Below are 26,555 nucleotides of genomic sequence, written 5' to 3'. Positions count from 1 at the left end.
TTTCTGTCTAGATATATCCAGAGAAGTGATTATTGAGAATTAACAAATCCTTGTGTAAAAGAAGCTATTTGGTAAACTGATCTCTGATAGAACTGTAGTTGCTTTCTTAGAATACTCCCATAACAGAAAGAAAATTGAAAGCTGTTAGGAAATTGTTATTACCCAACTGGTTGATCAGGCAATATATAAACCAACATTGTGCGTTTGTAGCTAAAAGTATTATGTAGCTTTAAAAACTGTGTTGCATCATCATGCATCCTGATTGGCTGAGTTCTGTAGCCAATGTACATAAGGAAAGCTGAATTATGGTTTGTGTGGACATTACACCATTTTACCTGCTGATATGCTGTAACTCTATATTTTATCTCTCTGCATGATCATTGCTTGATCATGGCTATTTATTGTTTTGTAATATTTATTAACTGTTTTTATATTGAACTTTGTTCCTGATTGAAACTAAAGAAGATCTGTTTTATAGTATTTTTCTATAACTGGTAAGAAGATTTTATATTGGAAAATATCCCTGGACTGATCTTTATCTCACTTTATATGTGTATGACTTGGATTGTTTTTGGACTATGATTTTGCTTTTTCCCTAAAAGTAAAATACTATCAAAACCCAGTTTGTTTGACTGTTAACTATTATTATCCACAATCATTCTCAGTCTCTTTCATGCGTAAACTCAAAAGGTACTCTGCTCAATAACCCACAACATCAGTTGTGAGACAAGAATATCCTTAACAAAAGCCGAAAAGTGTTCTCTATTAGTCCATAAAATCTTGATCAATAGAAACAGGGATATATATTTTTTACATTTAACACAGAGGTGGGTTTCAGCAGGTTCTGACCAGTTCTGGAGAACCAGTAGCGGAAATTTTGAGTAGTTTGGAGAACTGGTAAGTACCACCTCTACTGGCCCCGCTCCCATCTATTCTCTGCCTCCCGAGTCCCAGCTGATCGGGAGGAAATGGGGATTTTGCAGTAACCTTCCCCTGGACTGGGGAGGGAATGGAAATTTTATAGTATCCTTCCCCTGGAGTGGGGTTGGAATGGAGATTTTACAGTATCCTTCCCCTGCCACGCCCACCAAGCCATGCCCACCAAACCATGCCACACCTACCAAGCCACACCCACAGAACCGGTAGTAAAAAATTCTGAAACCCACCACTGATTTAACATATAAGTTAGGTATGCCAGGAACTAGGATCACTGTAGGAAGTTTCCAGTGAGCTTGGAGAAGCCAAATTTGGTTTAAATTTGTACCAAAACTTTTAAAGGGTTAGAGTTAGGGAAAACACTATATAATGACCATGAAATGTTGACTTCTAGAGAAAAGGATTGAGATCAGGACTAGGTTAAAAGTCTATTCTTAAAAACAAAAGGAATAGAAAAAGCTCACTGGTTGTCTAGCTAAATTATTGATGAACAATGGTGTTCACACCCTTTATAAGAACCTATGTATTTAACCTAATATTATGATTGTAAAAATAATATATATTTAAAAACATTTTTCTTTATTCCCCATAATCTTCTGTTCAGCATCCAACCTGAAGTAAAGTTGTGATGAACATTTCATGCCAATGCCATGTCCTCAAGCAAAAACAAAGAAAGCCCAGCTTTCCAGCCTTTTAAAAAAGCACCTTTGAGGCAACCTTGACATGGATGACTGAGAAACTCCATAGACATTTCATGCCAAATTTGGGGAGATGTGGCTAAGGAAGAGTTTAGCACGTATCACTTTGGACACTGTAGAGTGATCAACAATAGTGGAAGGAAAGCTAAGAAGATACAAAAACCAAAAGATTAATAGTAGAATATCAGTAAAATAATATGAGAATTAGTCTTTCAAATACTTCTCCAACCAGGGGCTGGGAACCATGAATAGAGGAACTCTTGCAGAATATAATCATTTGTTAGCATGATTACCTATCAAGTGAAATAAAACAATTATTCATTGGAAATACATTAGAAAGGATCCTCAGCAGACTGAGGAATGAATAAAAAAAATATTATTCCCAGTTATCTTACCTAGGGCTGTTCTTGCTGGTGTAGCGTCTTTTTTAATCCAAAATGATACCCAGGATAGGACAACAGTTAATATACAGGGAATGTATGTTTGAATAGTGAAGTATCCCATTCTTCTACTTAACTCGAAGTATATAGTCATGACTATATAATCACCTGCAATAATAAAAAAATTGATATCATTGGAAATGTAGTTAAATGCAAATAAATATTTTCACGACCATCTGCAGTGTTAACACTGAGCGTCAGCATTGCCTGATTCCAGAACACCTTTACATTTTGGATGGTAAGATCAATCGGCTGGAGGACCAAGTGTTCTTCAAATTCATAGACATTTTGATATGGTTTTCTTGGCAACAATGGGGAACTGGTTCAGCAGTCCTGAAATTTCCCAAACAACTGTTAAACAAGTCTGCCCTGCTTAGCTTTGTTAAGAATTTTCAAATTCATTCTCAATGGATTATATGGTGGAAGTAGTTTACTTCTCTATACGGCTGAAAAATAAGAAAAACTTGCCGCGTCTACTCTGTGACATGGTGGTACAGAGAAAATAACACACATGGAGGACAGTGGTGTAATTGATGGGTAGCATCACCACACAACCATTGTCTTTGTATTAAATGCACCAGAGGTTATGCTGTTCATACAGATACAGCTGTCTAATGGATGGATCAATCGATCAATCAATTCAGGGCTATGAAATTTGTAACAGTCTCGACGGGATGTACCAAACGTCAAGTAAAATGCAAGTTCTGGGTTCATAAAAATGAATATTGGCTCCTGCCCTCTGGAACATCTTATCTCCAGAGGTGAGATTGGCTCTCATTCTCCTGATGTTTTGAAAGAGCCTCAAGACCTGGCTCTGCCAAATGGCTTGGGGACTCAATAGGGGAGCTTCATACTGGAGTGGTTAATTAATTAAAATCTAATCCCACCTCCCAATACCCTGTGTGTCCAGCTTCCACTTTTCCCATCTAGTTTTGATGGTTTGTAATTGTCAATGACTGTATCTGCTGTTTGCCATGACTGCTGATTTTAATGACTTTTCTGATTTAAGCCACCCAGAGTCATTGGATACGAGATGGGAGGCAAATAAATTTCCTAAATAAATAAATAAAGATAACAAAAACTGCAGGGAAAGGGGGAGGAGAGAGATTCTATAAGAATTTGAAATACTCTTTTAAATTAAAGATATAGATTTAACGGGTGTAGGAGAATAATCAAAGGGATAGAGTTGAGAATGAACATCAAGGGTGGGAAATTTGATATTTCTTTTGCCATTTGGTACAGTTACTCCATGTAGTAAATAATCTCTTGCATTATGAGTACAGTATGAATAAGGGTCATAGAGTTATCAATAAACTGCTGCAGCCAATTTGTACAGAATGAATCTATGTCACTCATAGCTATTCTGAGTTGAAGATGATTGTGCCAGAAAACTTCCTACTTGAAAGATATATTAGCTGTGTAGAGAAGTTCATGCTCAGTATGGTTGTTCGATCCTTGTACATCTTAGATGATATCAAAGTTAGCAAAATAGGGAATGTGAAAAAGAAAAAAATGTTTCATTTATTAATTAGGTAGCTAATTATAAGTCAATTGATTATGGAAGCACATTTAAATATCAATGATTAAATATCAGCTTTAGTTGTGCTCCTTTGGCAGGTCAATTTCAGGCATTTACTGGGTTATAAAGTTGCTTATATCTATTTAATACTGAATTTAGGACTTGCTCTGTGACAGAGATCTCTCTGGTGGAATAGTTCCTTCTGTGGTAGCATAAATGAATGTGATCATTCTCTTTCATCTTTCAAGAAGATTTACTTCAGAATTATCTCTATGGAGTCTGTGAAAAGTTTTATATGGAAGTGTATAACAGTTTCCTCTTTATATGCAAAAAATCTTGCAATGTTTCCTGCTGGTGGTGGTAGTAGTAATAGTGGTAGTAGTGGTAGTGGTAGTGGTAGTAGTAGTAGTAGCAGCAGCAGTAGCAGTTCTTTTAATATTTACATAAAATATCTAGGTCAGTAGTGCCCGCCTAATATTTTGGACTTCAAAGTACCCAACAGTTTGGCGAAAAGCAAGGAATTATGGATGTTGAGGTTTAAAACTTCAAGTCTTCCCCATTTATATAATTGAGTAAATTGCTAGTCTTTATGAATCATTGTGCCCATTAAAAATCCAATTAGCTACAGCGGCAGAGCCATAGATTCAATATGGATAGGGTTCTGAGTATTGTTTCATCAGCATTAGTTGATTCACCAATTGTGCTTATTAGTGGACGAAAAGTGACTATAGCAATTACCACTGGATTTTATCGGGGTGTGACTCATAAAACAGCCTCAAAATTTGAATTGGTTCAAAATAATTCTCTGCTCATCCCTGCTGACAGTACTATTCTTAGTGAAAAGTATATCTGCTATGAAATATCTACAATTTCAGTAAGTTTTTTTTTAAAAAAATTAAAAAATAATTTTTATTGAATATTTTACATTTTTAAAACCAAATAGACAAAAAAAAAAGAAGAAAAGAAAAGAAAAGACAAAAGAAAAAGATGTATGTGTAAGTTTTTTTTTTAATTACATTGCATACAGGACTCAAAACCAGAAGTGAAATCCAGCAGGTTCTGACAGGTTCTGGAGAACCGGTAGCGGAAATTTTGAGCAGTTCGAAGAACTGGCAAATACCACCTCTGGCTGGCCCCAGAGTGGGGTGGGAATGGGGATTTTGCAGTATCCTTCCCCTGCCACGCCCATCAAGCCACGTCCACCAAGCCATGCCCACAGAATCGGTAATTTAAAAAAATGGATTTCACCACTGCTCAAAACCCTAGAGAATATGACTTCTATTTCTGAATTTGTAGACTAGAGTTGAGACTTGAATTGCACTGATGATACTACCTAGTTTGGGTAATGAAACATCTACAAAAAAACAACCAAGCTCTGAGAGCACCAAGGACCCCTCATTTCGACCCTGAAACTTGAATTGTTGAATTTTCAATTGTTATTATTCATCATGTGAACCACTGTGGGAATTCTTAAGGAGGAGCAATGATTTATAACAATAGGAAAACAAAGTGATAATTGCTATTGACTATTTTGGAATTATCACATAAGAAGAAGCATAATAAAGAATCACAGTTAAGGATATAATTTCATTGCCAGAGAATAGATGGATTGATTTGAAGATTAAGTCCTGAAGTAGCAACTGCATTCAAGGCTATATTCTTTATTCCTCTCATTTCATGTTACAAGTATATTCTGTTCAGCCTTTATCTACCTAAGTGCTTTTTTCAATCTGTTTGTTCAAGGGGATGCAATTTTCATACCCATGTGTTCTTGGGACTGTTTCCCATTTAGCTGCAATTTAAACTGACAAAAAAAACTTCATTATGGCTCTAGCAACAACCAAGAAAGAAACTACTCAAAGGAACTACTCTTTTTGGTGGGGGTGGGGAGGGGAACCCAACTTTTCTTGCTGAGCCAACATTGTCTCATCATGAACCAACATTGCTGAAAATTATTCCTAAATATAGTCTTACTACATTTGTTTCACTTCTAAAACTGCCAGGTATTTAAACTTTCTTTTGTGACTGTCTATGCTGTGAAATTTACTCAACAGTATTTCACTTAAATACATATTGAAAGATACGATTTTTTTAATGCAAAGGTAAACAGAATGATGAACACAATTTAGACGCAGATTTTTGGTTGAGATGCAATAGTTTGGGAGGTATGTATAGCTTTTCCCTTTCCTCTCTTTTGCCTTTCCTCCCTTCCTTGATCCAAAATAAGATTTTCCACTGAAATAGGGCTACTGAAATGAAAATCAACAAGGGTAAATCTTTGTGTTACCTCAATCAATTCAGGTACTGCAAATAAGACGTCTAGGCTCAACATATTCTCAAAAGCCTTGTTGGTTGATCGTACTTGTTCATTTTATGCAGTTGGTTTAAAAGAAAAATAGTACTAAGTTCTATTTTTCGAAAATGTCTTCTTAAGCATTGTGTTGATTGGGATTATTAAAGTACAGGTAGTCCTCAATTTACAACAGTTCATTTAGTGACTGTTCAAAATTACAAGAGCACTGAAAAAAATGACTTATGATCATTTTTCACACTTACAACCATTGCAATATCCCCATGGTCATGTGATCAAAATTCAGATGCATGGCACCTGGTTCATATTTATGATGATTGCAGTGTCCCAGGGTCATGTGATCCCCTTTTGTGACCTTCTGACAAGCAAAGTCAATGGGGAAGGAAGATTCAGTTAACAACCGTGTTACTAACTTAACATCTGCAGTGATTCACCTAACAACTCTGGCAAGAAAGGTCATAAAATGGGGCAAAATTCACTTAACAAATTTTGGACTCAACTGTGGTCGTAAATTGAGGACTACCTGTAGAAAAAAGTAATCAAAATACTAAAAATATTCAGTCTAGTGGAAGGGTGTCAAACTCGATTCCATTGAGGGCCACATCAGTGTTGTGTTTGACCTTGGGAGGACTGGGAGGCATAGCCAGGGTGGGTGTTGCCAGCTGGATGTCACTTCTATCAGGGTGCCTCTGGTGGCCTGAGTGCTCTTCCAGAGAAAATGGGTTTCGAATCTCCGTTTTTGGTTGGGACGGCTTCCTGCAACCCTCTGCCAGTGAAAACGGAGGTGGAGTTTGGACTAAGCAGCCCTGTTAGGCATATGGAAGCTCCATTTTACCTTTCAATGTAGTCTAGAAAAAACTATTTTCTTCTTTTTACTCTTACTGACAATCCCAGAATAGGCATCCCAGAGAATGAGTGTGTATATGTGGCAGATGATGATGTATGCATTGCAACATCAAGACACAAACTTTATGACTTCTATACTTCTGTTTAACATCAAGATTCAAGTACGAAAGACCATGGTTTACCTCACAACATCATATTGTAGTGTTGAATTGGCTAGTGTGAACTCTAGCAAACACCCCCAGTCTCTACTTTCTGCCTTTGACAGTCATTTCAGATTGAGCGTTTTCCCTTTGGTTCAGCAGTGAAATATTGTCCATTTTTTTTGTAATTGTGCAAAGGAACACAATTAGGAAGTATCTCCCCTTTTGAACTCCTTTGATAAGGTAATTCATATAGAAGAAAGAAATAAAGTTCGGAAAGATTTTGATAGAAAAAATGGGTTATACATTTTAATTCAATTTGTTAGTTTTAAAAGGTTTGACCAGAGTCTTGCTTTTTTGACTATCCATAGACTAACATGGTTTTTCTCTTACAATGGGAAGTCAGGTGATCTTACCTTAAAAAGGCATCTGATCCCCAGTCCTGACTGATCTTCAAGAAACATTTGGCCTTATCTACCTGGCTATCCTCCCCTGTTTCTGACACCCAGTAATAAAACACATTTTGCTTTAGGATAGCATGTGGTAAAAAGATGAAACTGCATTCTTAAAGTGCAGCGAAGTGGCTGTGAGGATATGACATTTTGCTCCTCTTCTGCTAGCAAATGGTGAATGTTGGAGGATGCCAAAAAATACCACAGTTCTTTCCAAACAGGCAGAATTGATCCCTTTTACCCTACTTCAGGTACTGTTTACTTCAATATCCTGAACATATAAGGATAATGGACCTTAAACTTCCTAATTAGAAATAACTGGTGGGGAGCCAGCAATAAACTGGATTTCTGCTTCCAGAAGAATGAATGAAGAAGTGATGAAGGTCTCTTTTGTATTTGTGGTTGCAAGTTGAGGTAAATCCTTGTGGTTTTTATAATAACTTCAATTTCTGATTACAGATTAATATACCACTATAAATATAGCAGTGGGAATGAATGAACTGAAATGGATTGGCAACAATTTAGGTAAAAGCATTTATGCTGATGTCTGTAAATTGAAGGAAGTATTTATAACGGCTATAAAAAGACTTGCATTTCCTTACACTCATAGGACAGTATTAAGATGTTGTCATTGTTAAAACATTTGATGTTATTTTTTGAACCACTGTATCCCTTGGGTGTTAGAGTAGAACAACCTCCCCCCCTGACATTTAGAAATGTGGTTTTACTTTCAACTCAACGGTGTTTAAATGACATGACTCAGTATTGAGTAATTTGCATTAGAGGCACTCACTCTTCCTGAGGCACTAATCTTTCATTTCTCTTCAGCAGATTGTAGCATTTTCACCAGCTCAAGGAAAATGTCAATGTTTTTTTGAATGACACTGTCTAAAGTTTGAAAAGCTACTGCCTGATATTTAGTACATAATCAATTTCATTTCATCTTTTAAGTTGAAAGGAAATGCTAGCTTAGGAATGGGCACTCTCAAATGTCTTTAAAGGTCCCCATTGTTCTTTCCCTTCTATATTTGGACTTCTTGAAATATTTATTCACTAGTAATGAAGACGTAGCCTAAAATGAAAGCCCCTTCAGATAGTAAAAATACCATATTGTGCAGAAGAGGTGAACAACCTGGCATAGAATTGAAACTTGCATTAAACATCTATCACAGACTAGAGGTTTTCACTAAGAACTACTTTTTCATCAATCATTACCTTCTCACCCATATAAATATTTAAAAAAAAAAATGGATGTGAATTTTTTTTAAAAAAAGTTTTTATATTTCAAAATATTTAAAAATAGTTCTTAAGGAGTTCTAAAAAAACCCTGGTATTCACTAAAAGAATTTACATCTCTTTTTTGCATTATGTTTTTATATTTCCTAACCAATGGCTTTTAAAAGTCAGTGAGAAATAGAATGAAAATCGGAGTAATTTATTTTTTAACCCAGTGACAGGCCCTAGCAATTTTGACTGATCCCAAAGCTAAGGAGGGTTAAACTTGGTGTATATTTGTATGGGAGATCACCAAGACATTTCAGTAATGCAGGCTGACTGGCAAGGGACAAATCACAACATGGACATGCTCTCTCCCCTCCCCCCCAAATTACAAGAAATCAAACTTGGTTCAAGGGAACCTCTATTCCCCCCCCCCCCGCCCAATGTACTTTTATAGTGTAAAATATTTCTTAACTCAGTTCTCTAGCTCAATGAATTTATTTATAAATCCCAAAATATATTTAGGAAAATAAAATTGGACCAGAAATGTTAAAAGTTTTAAAGAAGATGGATTGGCCCTGATCTATACATCTTTATTATCAGATGCTATTTCTATATCCTGGGGAGATCAAAGGAATCTTCACTACTAATAGAGGCCATGAGGAATTGGAGAAATGGAAGCCATGAAGTCTTCCTGGTGATGCAGCAATGATAGCTATCTGTCACTCATAATCCCTTTTCTTTGGTGAATCCTGCCAAAAGTCCAACAGCTATTGCTGCCTGCCCTGAAGCCCCAATGATTCCAGTCTTCAAAGTGAAAAGATTATTTTTCTTATTCCTTTTTGGCTGTTCCAAAGATTTTTGCTTGCTAAACCTTTCTAATATTGCCTTTAATATGGCACAAAGTGAATCTTAATTCTGCTTTCACTGATCTCTTTATTTCTTTATTAAACAAACTCATATATTTGCCTGAACTACCTGTTCCATTTACCAGAAGGAACTCTAGATGGTGAATAAAATAAAAACACAAACACTTAAATGACTGTCTTGTAAATAAATCCTTTTAAAGGTTATAATTCTTTAGGGAAGGATTGTTACAGTGAGATTTTATAAGCATATATTTTAGGCATTATATCCTACACAACATGAATTGCATCCTTTTTTCTTTTTGCTGTTCAAGTATCCATTCCTAATATAGACTCTACTGAATGTTAGTAAAGTAATACAAAAAGCAAGCCAGGGCACTTACCTTCATTCGATCTCTTAGAGTGGAAGGGATATAGTAGTACAGATTTATTTAATTATTTATTTAGTGTATGGCAAGTAGAATGGAGATGAATGTAGACAAATAAGTGTGGACAGAAATAAGTAATGGATGGACTTCTGGTTGAACTTCCGGTGCCTTCAGAAGTGAGATCCGCAACCTCCATGGGTCTGTTCTGAGCTGTCTGTCAGGGGCTTCCTTTTTTTTTTTTTTCTTAAATTTGATTTTTATGCCGCCCTTCTCTGGAGACTTAGGGTGGCTTACAATGCATTAAGCAATAGCCTTCATTCTTTTGTATATTTTATACAAAGTCAGCTTATTGCCCCCACAAACTGGGTCCTCATTTCACCTACCTTAGAAAGGATGGAAGGCTGAGTCAACTTTGAGCCTTGGAGAGATTCGAACCAGCAGAAATTGCAGACAGCTGTGTTAATAACAGGGTGCACTAAACCACTGTACTATCAAGGCTCTTATTTGAAGCCATAGCCACCCTGTAGGGGTGGTGAAGCAAAGGGGAACCGCCTTGCAAATTGAGGGGAGCCGCATCTTTCCTCCCTGATTCAGAAAACCCCCTCATCTGAAGATTAGGGTCAGTGGCAGTTAAAATGGCTTCCATGAAGCCGGGGAACATCCAGAAACCATAAGTTTGTTCAGGAGCAGAGAAACAGTGAATGGTGTTCAAATTTAAATTTAAGGGAAATACCTTTTAGACAATTTGTTACAGTGGCATGTAACTATTGTGAAAAAGCATATTAGAAATTTAAAGAAGTAAATATTTGTTTAAAAAGAAAATTAAATTGGAAATGGAATCCCCAAAACAAAAGGTGTGATATTAAGAAGGCATATTAAGATGCTGGAACTATAAATCTTCCTTTTCTTTAAATAATTTGGTGTAAGTAACAGAGTTATAAGTTAATCTAAGCAAGAGAAATAAATTGGACTTGTCAAAATAAAAGCAGAGTGGCAGCAGATTCAAAATAAAAGCAGAGAGGCAGCAGAGTGAAGTAAAGAGCACCATCTGTTGATGACAGTGAATTTTTGCAACTTGGGAGTAAATATTGAAATGAAGGGAAATAACTGTTGAACTATACATATTTACCTTCTAACCACTGGAGACTGGAATATTCAAAAAGAATTTGTGTTTGGGGATGCCTAAATACTATTGGATATACAAAAATGACTTGAGGAGTGGAGGATTCCTGAAATAACTAACTGATTTGATTGAACATTGATGAGACATTTAAATCTGACTTGGAGGTTTGGTTTCTGAACTGACAATTGTGGAGACTCAAATGGAATGGATTTAATGATTCAAAACATTAAGGACATTAAGGATCTGGAACTACACAAGGACATGGTGGAAATATTTGATTGTATAGATAGAAGACAGGAAAATTATATACAAGAGACAAGGAGTAAAGACCAGGACAAGAAGCAAAGAATGGAATCATCAGCTGGAACAGAAGGGGAATTAGAACTGAGAAACCAGCAAAAAGAAGATAACAAGGAGGAGACACTACTGAAATTAATAAGAATTGAGGAATTAAAACAGGGGGAAAACATTTTAAAAGATTTTAAAAAGAAATGGGAGGAACAGGAAAAGGTTTGGAGGGAAATGATAGGATTTAGAGCAGAAGGCTTTCAAATTAAACAGTGGTAAAAGACAGGGTAAGGAGAAAAAAATTAAATTATGGATTCAGAATATAAACTTCAAAGTAGATGGAATAAAAGACTTAAGAGGAGAACAGGGGAGACAAGTTAAAAAAAAGGGTAGGATTAAAGGATGGGATATGGATAAGAGATAATGGTTAAGGGGAGAAAAAGAGTTATACTGTACATATGTCATTATTATATATTAATAATTGTATTAATATTAGAATGATATAGGCTGGGACAATTAGTTGGTATTTAATATAAATAAACATTAGGATAAACATTACCACAAATAGATTGATTATGCTGGGAGTTATAATCTAACAGATATGGAAGATCCAAGATTGGGGACATACACAGTCCCGTATGTGTTAAGAACTTTGGAAAGGCAGTATGGAAGAACTAAATGGATCACCAATAGTAACTTTGTACAGGGCATTGATTTTGATCCATGTGCAAAATCAATGCCCTGAACTCAGGCAAGATTAATACGTACAGTATACTAATACATAGCTAAAACTGATGTGTCTATTTATGTGTGTGTAATACAGCTTCTATGATTAAAAACACTTTCAGATCAGGTATCTGGTCAACTGGAAATGCTGATAACCAAGAGCATATGGAAAGATTAATGTATAAAATGTACTTAAAGTAAGGAAAGCTGTATATATTTCATATACTTCTCCTTGAATTGATGTAGTTCTTGTGGTGGACCCAACATTTCAAAGGGTAGCATCTGAGGACAGAGAACTATGAGCCAAAGCCATGAGAAAAAAGATGCTTGTAGGCAGTAGTGGGATTCAATTTTTTTAACAACAGGTTCTGTGGGCGTGGCTTAGTTGGGGGTGTGGCTTGGCAATCATGTGACTGGGTGGGCATGGCTAGCTGGTCATGTGACTGTGTAGGCGTGGCTAGCTGGTCATGTGACTGTGTAGGCGTGGCTAGCTGGTCATGTGACCGGGTGGGCATAGCTATGTGCATAGGGACTACTCAGAGGGCTGAAAAAAGTCATTTCTGACTGGTCCTCACATTTTTGACTGGTCCTCACACTTATGACCATCCTCACATTTATGCCCATGCAGCATTCTTAACAACCGTGTCAGTCATTTCACCACTACTTCTCTTCACCATGGTGACAAGATAGGGCGCAAAACATAAAATGTGAGGAAAGTCGTAAGTTCAAGGACTGGTCAAAAGTGTGAGGACCGGTCAAAAATAACTTTTTCAGCCCTCTGAGTAGTCCATTTACTACCGGTTCTGTGGGTAATGTGACTGGGTGGGCATGGCCAATTTTTTTTTTAACTTTTACTTTTAAAAGCATTTTTTCTACAACCTTAAGAGGTTGCAGAAAACAATGCTTTTAGAAGCTTCTGACAATCAGGCAAATCTGCTGGGATCGCCAGAAGCTTTTAAAGGGATTTTTTTTCCTACAACCTCCTCGGCTGAGGTTGCAGGAAAACATGCTTTTAGAAGCTTCTGATGATCACACAAATCTGCTGGGATCGCCAGAAGCTTTTAAGGCGATTTTTTTTCCTACAACTTCTTCAAAAAATCCCTTTAAAAACCTCTGACAATCTAAGCTGAGTTGCCTGATCCTCAGAAGCTTCTAAGAGCATTTTTTTTCTGCAACCTCTTCAAGCTTCTGCCTTTTCAAGGCAAAAAAGGGCGAGGGGGGGACACACACGTGTGGCAGTGAGATATTCCACAGCTCAAACCTCCCCCCACCAGAAACCTTGGAAGGTTTCCTGTCTCTAAACTCTAATTTTGTGCTCAATTGTGGTCATAAGTCAAGGACTATCTCTGCCTTCCTCCGCATGGCAGCCTTGCCCTAGTAAACTCCTTTTCCTTTCTGGCAATTTTCCTCTCTGTTGGAGGCACCAAAACAATCTAGACAATATAAGGTTTCCTGCTGGAGCAGGGGGTTGGACTAGATGGCCTCCAAGGTCCCTTCCAGCCCTAGATTGCTATCCTGTTTCAAAACATCTTCTGAAACCACGTCTAGGGCCATGGTTTGTGGTCCTTCTTTCCTGCCTTTCTCTTCTTTCTTTTTCTTTCTTTCTTTCTTTCTTTCTTTCTTTCTTTCTTTCTTTCTTTCTTTCTTTCTTTCTTTCTTTCTTTCTTTCTTTCTTTCTTTCTTTCTTCTCTCTCTCTCTCTCTCCTTCCTTCCTTTATTTGTTTATTTATTTGTTCCTATTTCTATACTGCCCTTCTCCAAATAGGACTCAAGGCGGTGAACAGCCAAGGTAAAAAACAGAACATACAAAATTTAAAAGCAGTTTAAAATAATTAAATATTTTGGCCGTAAATTAAAACAACCCAATTTAAAATCAATTTAAAATTTAACTCAAGCCAGCCCAGCTAGTTGAAATAAATGGGTTTTCAGGGCCCGACGAAAAATCTGGAGGTCTGTTATTGTACGTATCTCTGGGGGAAGGTTGTTCCAGAGGGTGGGCGCCGCCACAGAGAAGGCTCTCCCCCTGGAAGTCGCCAGCCGACATTGTCTGGTGGACGGCACCCTGAGGAGGCCTACTCTGTGCGAGCGTACTGGCCGGTGGGAGGCTATTGGTGGCAGAAGGCGGTCTCGTAAGTACCCCGGCCCTAAGCCATGGAGCGCCTTAAAGGTGGTCACCAACACATTGAAGCGCACCCGGAAGACCACCGGGAGCCAGTGCAGCTTGCACAGGAGAGGTGTCACATGGGAGCGCCTCATCACCCCCATAATCCTCTGCGCGGCCGCGTTCTGGACCAGCTGGAGCCTCCAGGTGCACCCCAGGGGGAGCCCCATGTAGAGAGCGTTGCAGTAGTCCAGGCGGGAAGTGATGAGTGCCTGAGTGACTGTGTGTAGGGAGTCCCAATCTAGAAAGGGGCGTAACTGGCGTATCAGGTGGACCTGATAAAAAGCCCCCCTGGCCACGGCCATCAAATGATCTTCTAAAGACAGCCGTGCGTCCAGGAGGACGCCCAAGTTACGAGCCCTCTCCATGGGGGCAAGTGATTCACCCCCAATAGCCAGCGATGGTGTCAGCTGGCTATATTGGGACACCGGAAGCCACAGCCACTCAGTCTTGGAGGGGTTGAGTCGGAGCCTGTTTCTCCCCATCCAGGCCGGCACAGCCTCCAGGCACTGGGACATCACTTCAAGGGCATTGTTGGGGTGGCCTGAGGTGGAGATGTACAGCTGGGTGTCATCAGCGTACTGATGGAACTCCACCCCGAAGCCACGGATGATCTCACCCAGTGGCTTTACATAAATGTTGAACAGAAGGGGCAAGGGGACCGACCCTTGTGGCACCCCACAAGCAAGGTGCCTCGGGGTTGAGCGCTGCCCACCTATCAACACAGATTGCGACCGGTCAGAGAGGTAGGAGGAGAACCACCACAGAACGGTGCCCCCCACCCCCAACCCTGCCAACCGGTGCAACATGATACCATGGTCGATGGTATCAAAAGCCGCTGAGAGGTCTAACAGGACCAGGATAGAGGAGCAACCCCTATCCCGAGCCCTCCAGAGATCATCCACCAATGCGACCAATGCCGTTTCTGTGCTGTGCCCAGGCCGGAAGCCGGACTGGAGCGGGTCTAGATAGACAGCTTCATCCAGGTACCGGGGAAGCTGTTGCGCTACCACACTCTCAACAACCTTCGCAACAAAGCGAAGGTTGGAGACTGGACGATAGTTAGCCAAAACAGCCGGATCCAGAGAGGGATTCTTGAGGAGGGGCCTCACAACCGCTTCTTTCAAAGCGGCCGGCAGGACCCCCTCACTCAAAGAAGCGTTAACAATCTTCTGGAGCCAGCCTCGTGTCACCTCCCGAGAAGCCAGTACCAACCAGGAGGGGCACGGGTCCAATAAACATGTGATCGCGTTCAGCCATCCCAGGACCCTGTCCATGTCCTCGGGAGCCACAGGATCAAACTCCCCCCAGATAACACTCTCAAGACCTGCCTCAGTCATCCTGTCCGGACATACCCAGTCAGAGGCCAGCCCTTCCCGAATCTGAGCGATTTTGTCATACAGATACTGCACAAAGTCCTCAGCTCGGCTGGAGGAGGGAGCAGGTCACCCTAAACAGGGTGGCCGGGCGATTATCTGATGACGCGATAAGAGCAGCAAAATAGCTAGATTTCACCACTTTTATCGCCACTAGGTAGGTCTTAATATGAGACCTCACCAGTGTTCGGTCGGATTCGGAGCGGCTGGTCCTCCAACTACTCTCCAGGCGTCTTTTCCGGCACTTCATCTCTCTAAGCTCCTTGGAGAACTAAGGAGCTAGGTGAGTTCGGTGCCAGTCAGAGGCCACAAAGGCACAACACGGTCCAAGGCCCCGGCAGCCGTACTATCCCAGGCGGCCACCAGGTCTTCAGCCGAGTCATGAGCCAGAGTCTCAGGAAATGGCCCAAGCTCCATCTGTAACCTATCAGGGTCCATCAGGCGCCCGGGACGGAACCACCTGGTCAATCCCGCCTCCCTACGGCGGGGTGCAGTGGTTAGAAAGTCCAGTTGAAGGAGCGAGTGGTCAGACCATGACAAGGGTTTGAGGGCTATATCCCCTATATCAAAGCCACTCAACCACTGACCAGAGACAAAAACTAAGTCCAGAGTGTGTCCCCCTGTGTGAGTGGGGTCATGAATTAACTGAGTAAGGTCCATGGCCGTCATGGAAGCCATGAACTCTCGAGCCACCTCAGATGTTTCACCGATAGATGGCAGGTTGAAATCCCCTATGATAACAAGTCTGGGGGTGTCCACCGCCACCTCGGCTATAACGTTAAGCAGCTTGGGCAGGGCTGTTGCCACGTGGCAGAGAGCCAGGTACGTGACCAACAAGCCCATCTGTACTCCACGACCCCACTTCACAAAGAGGGACTCACATCTGGCTATCTGTGGAACAGTAGTCTCCCTTGGATCCAGACCTTCCTTTATAATAACCGCCACCCCCCCACCCCTGCCCTGAGCCCTCGGCTGATGAAATGCACGGAAGCCTGGTGGACATATATCCACGAGGGGAACTCCCCCCTCCTGGCCCAACCAGGTCTCCGTAATGCCCGCTAGGTCCGCCTCCCCCTCCTGAATAAGATCGTGAATGAGGGAGGCTTTATTAACAACAGACCTGGCATTGCATAACATCAGCCGGAGGCTCTGGCCCTGAGAATCTGGACAGCCTGGGGAACGAGGAAAGCATTGGGGACCGGAGTGTGCAATCGCTCTAAGATAGCGAGTGCGCATTCCCCGAACATGATGTGGTCCCCAGCTTCCGCCATCTCTGCCCCTCCCACTCACTATACTGATGGAACAGCCCTCTTTAAATAGAACTCTAACTCTCTCCCCGACCTCCGGTTCTACATCCCTAGTGTCGCAGCCCTTCGCTAAGGCTGGTCTTGAAACCAGTGGATTTCCTCCAGAACCCACCCTAATCCCCCCCGAACCCCTTAAAATTTTTGTTAAAAACCCACTAAAAAACCCACTTAAAAAACCCCTCAAACTCTTCTTTGCCGCATTCTTCCCTCCTTCCTTCCTTTCTTTCTTTTTCTCTCTCTCTCTCTTCCTCCCTCCTTTCCTCCTTAAATGCCAGCAAAACCCACTACTTTGCTCCTAAAATGGTCTAGGGCAAAGCAAAGCTGGCTGAGGAACTCTGGGAGTTGAAGTCCACAAATCTTAAAGTTGCCAAGGCTGGAGACCCCTGCCCTAGGAAAACAATCCACATTGCTAAAACAAACAAACAGCCAAGCTGTCTCAGGAATTCTGGAAGTTGAAGTCCACAGGTTGTAAAAGAGCCACAATTGCCTACCCCTGGCTACGGTAGGCTGGTGCCACGCGGGTGGGAGGCGGGGTGGGGCGAGGGGCGGGTGAGCCAGCAATTTAACAAACGGTTCGGTGTGCTGCGGGGCCAATAAATTACAAAAAAACACCGAACCATTTGTTAAATTGCTGGCTCGCTCGCCCCATTTATTGGGAATAAATAGTAGTGCGGAGGGGCGGGGCAAGGGGCGGGACGAGCCAGCAATTTAACAAAGGGTTCGGCCGAACTCCCTAGAACCGGCAGAATCCCACCACTGCTTGTAGGGAAGAGCTCTTCAACCAGTACTGATTAGTTTGCTCACTTTCACTGGGAACTAGCAGTCTGATCTTCCTTGTGTACCATAGATTATAATGACTTACTATCTTTTTGGTAATAAGTGTTCTTTTATGGTTATAATTCTTTAGACAAGGGTCACATAGAAACTCTGTAAATAGCATATTTTATGCCATGTATCCCATAAGAATGAATCATACCCTTTTTCTTCTTTTTTTTTGCCTAAATTTATCATCCTAAATATATACTCTGTTGAACATTAGCAAAATATTATGTAGCAATGTCAGCTCTTGCACACTCAATGGAATGTACTTCTGAGGAATTCATGAAATATATATTCTAATAGAGCTTGTCCTTTTAAATCTTGAAGCAAATACTTCTCTAAGTTTGGTCTCCCTTTGTCTCTTAAATGATGGCCTGATATTGAAACTGATCTTTAGGAAATGTAGATATATACTTCAGAAACTCCATAAGCACCCATGCCTAACTATGATGACATTGAATTGATAAAATGATAACACAATGCAAACCTCTTTTTTTTGGTACATGTATATGGGGAGGATGTAAATTCGGACTTTCATTATATGATACATGTGCTGTTACAGATAGTGAGTTGTGGTGAGTTAGTTGCCTTAAGAATTAAGAGCTGTCTCCTTAAGAGATTGCATTGTGGGAGATGTAGTGAGAGATTGCATTATAGGAAATGTAGTCCATGACATGTGACCTTATCTGTGTGTCTGATTGGCCACTGAGGCTCTCTGCCGGGATTTTAGAACAAAGACCTGGCCATATGTTGAATTACCTCAGAGGAGAGAACATGCTTTCTGAACAGGGAGTCAGAACTACCATCCTTTTACACTAGGAAATGGGACAGATTATGAAATATGGATGCACCTCAGCTGGACTCACTATGATTGTAAGTCTTATGTATTCAAGGATTCCCAAATAAATATAATCTGCATGAAAACCTGTTTGCTAGAGTTTATCTGCCTGTTCCCAGTGGAGCCAGATGCCTGGGGAACAGAACAATACATGTTTTTTAACACACACACACACCTTGTCCGTGCTTTACATTTCAAAAGTTAACTTCTTGTTTATTTATCTATGGTAGTAACCTCAGAACTATTTTACAATATTAGAATTTTAAAAGGAAATACAGACCTGTTGTCATGCCCCCCAACTGCCCTAGTTATTTAGTTTGCTTGTTTGAAAAAAATCTAGGATAAATACCCAGTTTGATTTGTAACAGAAATATCCCTTAAGCAATGCCTATCTAATGACTGTTGTCCATCAATCATGGCCAATTATTTAGGCGAATTGCTTCACAGTCCTTAAACTTTTGTAGAATCTTTATTGTTGTTGCTTTTGAAATAGTCTTGATTCTTGGTGACTGCCTGGACAAATCCCTGAAGTTGGTTTTTTTTTTTTTTTTTTTTTTTTTTTGTAAGGTTTTTCAAAAGTGGCTTGCTATTACCTGCTCCTTAGACTTCTTAGAAGGTGACTGTCCCAAGATCATCTAGTTGGCTTTGTGTCTAAGGTAGAATTATAACTGGGTCTCCTGGGCTGATGCCTTAATCATTACACCAAATTGGCTCTATATAGATCATATATAGACCCCAATAGGCTGGAAATTTACTATGTCCTTTTTAAATCATTGGGAGAAGTAGCTTGTTTTTCCACTTAAAGTCTGAAATGTTGTACAGTCATTTTTCAAATCACAAAGATTTCTTATACAAATGCCTATTTTTTTCTGGTAAAAAAATCTTCTCATTCTTATCTGTGGCTTCTACTATTATTCTATTATTTATATACTCCAATGGGCTGAATCACATACACAATTAGGCTTACTCACTCCATTCATTCATGCAGCTCTATATGCATATAACACTCTAATCTTTTCTTTCTCTTCCAACAGTCCTGTCAGATACAAAAAGACCAGGTCCATGGGTGAAGGTTCAAGTAAGGTGATTTATTGCTAAAAGCCTATGCACAGGAATTTTCTCATGTAAGTGTACCTGGTAAGAGTTAGATAAGGGTCAACAAGGGGGATTGGATTTAATTCACTTGTGGCTACATAGGGATTTTAGGCTGATCCTTCTTTTCACTCCAACCTCCAGTTCTGCCATTCCTTTTCCTTCTAATCCTTTCTAATCAACTTCTAATTCCTGTATTAATTTTGGAGCTATACAGCTTTCAGAATTTCTATTTTGTCATGTCTGCATTATCTTTATCTTATAGACAGAAACATTACTCAGAGTAGAGCTGCTTAAAAGTTCTCTTGTTTATATTATTGGGGCCAGGATCAATTTAAGGGGTTTGAATTGTATAATTCATTGGGACCCAAGAAAAGTATTTCCCTCTCATCTTAAATCCATCTGTAATGTTAATCTAGAAGTGTAGGAGGAAAGAGTCCCCCTCCTAGAGTTCAAGATTGCATTGCCCCCCCCCCAATTCCTTAAAACATTCTACATCATGGAACCTACAGGGAATCCTTCAAGTGGAGTTCCCTTTAGCCTGTGTGCAAACTAATTTCATACTCTCTTGCCCTACATCAGCTGTTCCTCTCCCAATGATGCCAAATGAAATATTCTTTTATTGAGAAAAAGTGAGACTGATAAGGATCGGTAGACAATATTGTTTTCCTCTCTGGGCTCCCTCTCTTTGATTGATCTTTTCAACAAAGGATGGGAAAATTCAAGAAAAAATTCTGTTCCATTAATTCAACTAAATTGAAAGGGGAAATCAAATAGAACATTGCACAATTACTTTCCTCTTTTGATGTTACTCCATCAAAATTTCTATGGTATTGCTGATTAATTCACTGCAATCTACAAGGAAGACCAAGTTTCCAAATAACATGTCACTAACTTCTGAAATTTTCAGGTCACTACGGAATACCCCAAAGTACAAATGAATAGAAACTGTAGAGGCTCAGCTTCTGGAAAGCCTGGATTTATAAAATTCTGTGATTGAAGAGTGACATGCAGTATAAATAACTGCATCAATATCTAAATGTACTGTTTGGTGTAGCAATTTGGGTTGTTGTTGGTTTTTTTTCTTTTTATACAAAAATGGGAACAACAATATTGATGCATATCAAATGTAAAAGGAGTTATTTTGAACATGTTTAAAGGGGTTTTTTTTGTTTGCTTTTATATATATTAAAGCATTCATACTTATTTTGATTTAAAATCTGTCATCTCTGTTTGTCAAGGGCAGGTATTTGTTTTATTTATACACACAAAGTATAAGAATCTTTAGAAAAGAAAAAGTATTTCAGTTTTAAACAGGAAATGTAGAAGTCAATGAAAATAATTAACTGCATTTTTAAAACTTACATAGTAATGATTAATAGCTGAACAAATTATAAACATACAGTGACTAGTTTTACTATTTTTCCTGATACTTGGAATCTCTCATTAATGTTTGGCTATTTGTCATGAAGTCAATATGGTGTCACATTCATAGGTGGGGTAATGACACATCATTGGAATCTATTTTGTATAACTGCTATATCATTACCACTGCTTTGCTGTATAGTGGATTTGCTATAAAGATTTTCACTTCAGCTTGATTCTGATCTCTCCCCCCCCCCAACACAATTTCCTGACACAAAACAGAATTCATGCTTCCATCAGTGATAGTAAAGTGTCCAGATCCCAAAACAACAAAGCTAAACAACAAACTTTAACTTAGCACCATCCCTGCTGAATTGGGAATTGTTTCAAAATTTTTGGAATCAGCAGAATCAAAGCTAAATAGTAAAAACATCATTAAAGGAATTAATACCTGGTCAGTCCCTGTTATTCAATATATAGCACGAATAGTTGACTGGACCCACATAGAACTTCGTAACTTGGTAACTTGGATCAGAAGAATAATGAACATGCACCATCCTTTGCACCCAGAAAGTGATATTGATCAGTTGTATTGCCAAGAGCAGAAGGGAGTAAATGACTTCTATAGGTAGAAGAAAAGCATGGCCTGAATGACTACATCAAGAAAAGCGAAATACCTTTGCAGTAGGAAATCAGTCAAGGAAAGGAAATGACAAAATCAGCCTAAACACCTGGCGATTCTGTGACCAACCGTAATAACTTTTTACACTAAGGTTGGTCTAGGCCAGGGGTGTCAAACTTGATTTCATTGAGGGCTGCATCAGGGTTGTGTGAGACCTTGAGGGGGGTGTGGGGGGAAAAGGTGGGCATGGCCAGCTTGACGTCACACATGTCAGGGGCGTCTGTGGTGGCCCAAGTGCTTTGCCAGAGAAAACGGGCTCCCAATCTCCGTTTTCAGCTGGGTTGGTCTCCTGCAACCCTCTGACAGTGAAAATGGAGCCCCATTTTCATTGGCAGAGGGTTGCAGGAGGCCGTCTTAGCTGAAAACGGAGATTGGGAACCCATTTTTGCTGGCAGAGGCACTGTGGGCCGGTCCTTTGCTGTTTCTAGGGTGGCCCCGCGGGCCAGATCTAAGCACCCCATGGACCAGATGTGGCCCATGGGCCTTGAGTTTGACACCCCTGGTCTAGGCGAACATATTAACCATCCAACACCAAACTAACTCTATTGTATTCTCTTGAAGCAATTATAGAATTGCAGCATTAATTCAAATATGACTTGGCCTCCTCCCATGCCCTTGCCACTATGGCTTGGATGACATTTCCTCTACTTCTGCCTTCCCAGAATAGCCACGTTGGCCTTCCAGTATGATCCCTAAAACTGGATTCAGCACAATACCTTGCAGCCAATTAAATGTGGCATGAAATGACCTCCCTGATGGCAATTGGGGAATGCCAACCATTGAAGGAAATGCAGAGGAAATCATTTCAGTGGCTATCTAGAAAAAGCACTGAAAGGAGAAAATATTGGCACCATCAACAGTGTTGTTCTTCACTGTCAACAATGTTCTTCAAAAGAATTGCTTTGGCTCAGCTTAAGGCAGGCATTCTCAATAGATATTAGCTACAAAAATATTTCACTATGACCAGGACAAGCATACAAAAATAATAGCATAAGCAGTTGAATAGAATTCTGCTTCTCTTGAAAATATGGAGGGTATAGAAAACATGAATTGCTAGATTACATTAAAAACAAAGGCAGAGTTCCATATAACAATGTTAGGAAAGAATTGTTCCTCACACAAGCCAAAAATCTTGTAAGGCTACAGTTGAGGCTCAGAAACTACTTGATAGCCTTTACCACATTATGATACTGTGCTCTAATACTACACTGTACCTGAAATACCATTTACATTTTCTCTTAACGGATCATTAGCTGTTAAGCTCACTTGCTAAACAATAACTGTCTTTTAACCCCATTTCTTTGGATAATTGCATTGCCAAGGTGATATATTTTAAGAAACATTTCACAGAACATGAAAAAAATCACTGCCTTTAAATTCCCATTAAGTGTGTGAGACTTAAACAGATACTTTCTGCTAATCAGGAAACAAACTTTCCGTATTTGGATAAAAGAAATTCCTAAACTCCAATGGGAAGAAGCTCTTAACTGTCAGTCAGAAATGATTGTGAGCCATTTAAAAGGACCTACTAGATAAGAGTAAGAAAAGGTTCAAGGGACAAACAATGATAGAAATTTTAACTCTCTAGCTGATAAAACTCAACAATGGACCACCTTATTTTGACAGCACTGCCTTCTGCATGTCAGAAAAGTAAATTAAATGGAAGCTTTCACCAGCGCATCCTTATTAATATTAATCTGATTCTTGAATTCCTGGGATCATCTATTATAATGAATCCATAAATGATATCACTAGATGATCCTACAGAACCTGAGGTCGATGAATGCTATAGTTGTACCTCTCATTTACAAACTCAGGTATGTATGTATATTTGTAGAAGCTGCTGTAATCAAATGATTTAGCAAATTTCTGCACTGAAGAATGAATTTGGGGAGCATAGGCATGTTTGTAATAGATTAAAATGCTTCCATATTTACATTTTTATTACACATTCTTCTTACTTAGAACATAACAAGAACAGTAGTACATTATATTGAAGATAGCTACATTTTTAATAAGAATGCAAATGAAGGAGAGATTCAGAGATCTGAAAACGTAGCCCACAAGTGCTACACTTAGTATAGCTACAAACTGACAACATTAAAATTAACAGGGATACTGAGGCTAATTTACATTTTAATAGCACACTCCTATGCTTATCTATGCAGAAGAGTCTGTCACTGAATTCAAAGAGTGCTCAAGTGATGCATAGAGTTGAACTGGGACAGGAGGCAATTCAGGGTGTTCAGCGGGTCCATTTCACAACCGTATGGGCTGGCCTGAGTTAAATTTTAAATTGATTTTAAATTGGGTTATCTTAATTTCGGCCAAAACATTTAATTATTTTAATATTGTTCTTAAATTTTGTATTTATCTTTGTTTTTATCTTGGCTGTGCACCGCCCTGAGTCCTATTTGGAGAAGGGCGGTATAGAAATTTAATAAATAATAATAATAATAATAGTATATTTAAAAGAAGAGAAAGGAATGGATCACTGAAAAAGAAAAAAGGTAGGAGAGTGAATGGAGAAGCAGGAACCAAGAATCATCTTGTTGAGGGCATCTCAGACTTGCAGAGACAATTTGTATTGTTTTAGTTATCATAAAAAAAGAATCAGATCCTGGATGCTACCATATATCCTAACCTGGAATTGCCATTCATCTGTATTTGTTGATTTTCAGTAACAATTAATCAATAATTGCTGCTGTTCTATGCCTGCTATTATAATTAGTTAATTCACTGGGGGTGGGAGAAAAGGACCAGGAATTCTTATAGCACTTGAATGTTCTTAAAAATTATAATTGAATATAATCCCTGCCCAAATTTATTTTGTAAAACCCACATTAATAAATGAAACAAAAGAAAGAGATATATTTAATTTGGTTCTGTTATATGAAACACCTTCTCCCCATCTGATGTCCTCCAGACTGATGAGACTGCAAGAACCAGAATTCCCAGACAACATGGGACTGTAATCCCAGCATATCTGGATGATATGGGGAGGGGATTCATATGCATTTAACAAAAAGAAAAAGAACATTAGTTCAGATGCTAGAGTTCAGATGCTATCCCCAATATAAAGGGTAATGCCTCAAGCATTAGCAAAGCCACAAGAAAACTCAAGAAAGCACATTTAAGAGAGGAACAATGTCTTATTTTCAATTTAGTTTCCCCAAAGAGAAGAAAACTATGAGTAAGGTCCCAAAGGACCTGGATGACTGAGCAAGGCAACTATGAGCAAGGGTTTTAATGAAGAGAACTATTTTTTAAACATCACATTAATTTCTTAGCAAAAGTTTTTGCCACCATTCTATCCAATATGTTGAAGCCTGAAATAAGATATGTATGGGAATAGAAAAAAATATTAACCCTAACAAGGCAAGACTGCAAGATTTTAGAGCCAGACATCCAGCTGGCCTTCAATAATTGATCTTATGTGTTTCCAGTAAGGTAGAAGTATGTTGTTTTCTATTGCAAAGCCACAACTTTCCAAATTTGACTGCAGTTGATGTTTTTTTTTAATAGAATGCCATGCTTTAATATGTGTAAATTGGAAGTGGGGAATATTGTAAATCCCTCAGGGAGGCTAAAATCTGTTAGCCCATTCCAGCTTAATTCTCCACTTCACACACAACAGTGTGCAAATCAGGACCCTTCTTTCCAGATCTACTGTATGGTATTTGATGTGAACATGATGCTACCCTTCATTGGAGAAGATATTCCTCCATATGTATTGAATGTCACCTGTAGTACAGGTAGTCCTTGACATACAATTATTCTTTTAATGATATTGAAAGTTATGATACTGAAAAAAGTGACAACTGGTTTTTGCATTTATGACCATTGCAGCCTCCCCATGGTCATGTGATCAAAAGTTGAGTGTTTGGCAACTGGTATATATTTTTGATGGTTACAGCAGCCTGAAATCATGTGATCACAATTTGAAACCTTTCCAGTTGGCTTCCAATAAGCAAGGTCAATAGGGGAAGCTGGATTCAGTTAACAACCATGTGATTCACTTAAAAACTGTAGTGACTTGCTTGACAAAAAAGGTTGTAAAATAGGGTGGGACTCATTTAGCCATTGCTTTGCTTAGCAATGAAATTCTGGTCCCAATTATGGTAATATATCAAGGACTAACTGTACAAATTTCCTGTGTTCATAGTCATGCTAGACTGTTTAGTTGGATTTAAAATTAACAATAAACTAGTACTAATCTGGACTGATCAGATGGATATTTTTGAAGATGTTAAACTCACTAATGTGTAGTGTACCCGGTTTTCTTCAAATTGTGTCCTGAGATAAAGCATAGTCTCCAGAGCATTTTTCCAATTATGTTCATTCATATGACAAGCATTGTCTTAATGCGCCATTAAGACTCAGTGGGAGCTAGTGGGGCTTTGAAAAATGTCAGTAACGTTCTATAAACAGATAAGACCTATTAATATTCATAAAAGAAATATCTTCAACATACAACTTAGAATTTGCAGTGAAAAGCCAGCACAGAAGTTCATTTTAAAGAATTACCTAATAGATATATTTGCTTATGTGCATACTAGTATAGCATCTTTTTCTTCTATTGTATTGTTTTCATGAAGCCGCTTGTTTGAGCAATGAATACAACTTATTGATACTGTATTCAAAAGTAAGATCTCACCAAACTGAATGCTTTTTCTAGGTAAATTTGTCTAAAATTGCAGTAAAGCTAGCTGGAACCATGGCAATTTTGTTAATCATATTGCAAACTAGAAGGCATAAACGCCCATGGTAAATATGTTAGTAGATACTTTTGTCTCTTGATGGGGTAGTACAATCTGAAATAAGAAGTTTGCAGCTTGAGGTTCTCCTTGAGAAACCTTTTCAAGGCTTCTGCTAGAACAGAGGTAGAGGCTGTCCACAGAATAATTTTTCCCCAGATTCATTTGGTGAGCCAGTGGTGACTCCTGAAGTGGGAAGGTCTCATGGGTCCAGTTCAAAGTGCTGA

The 26,555-nt window shown here is 39.2% G+C and overlaps 1 protein-coding gene across 1 annotated transcript in view; it reads right to left on the bottom strand.

The window, feature by feature from the left end:
• Positions 1-26,555, bottom strand: part of GABRG3 (gamma-aminobutyric acid type A receptor subunit gamma3) — a 455,270-nt gene that overhangs the window by 8,273 nt on the left and 420,442 nt on the right. The window contains exon 7 of the mRNA XM_070942700.1: positions 2,030-2,182. Within this exon, the coding sequence (XP_070798801.1) occupies positions 2,030-2,182 (153 nt within the window). The remainder of the gene's footprint in view (positions 1-2,029; positions 2,183-26,555) is intronic.

The sequence above is a fragment of the Pituophis catenifer genome, unplaced genomic scaffold, assembly GCF_029215685.1.
Source record: "Pituophis catenifer annectens isolate HBS135680 unplaced genomic scaffold, rPitCat1.0.hap2 SCAF_4, whole genome shotgun sequence".
Lineage (NCBI taxonomy): Eukaryota > Metazoa > Chordata > Lepidosauria > Squamata > Colubridae > Pituophis > Pituophis catenifer.
The sequence above is the reverse complement of the archived record's forward strand: the minus strand, read 5'-3'. Positions and strand labels throughout refer to the sequence as shown.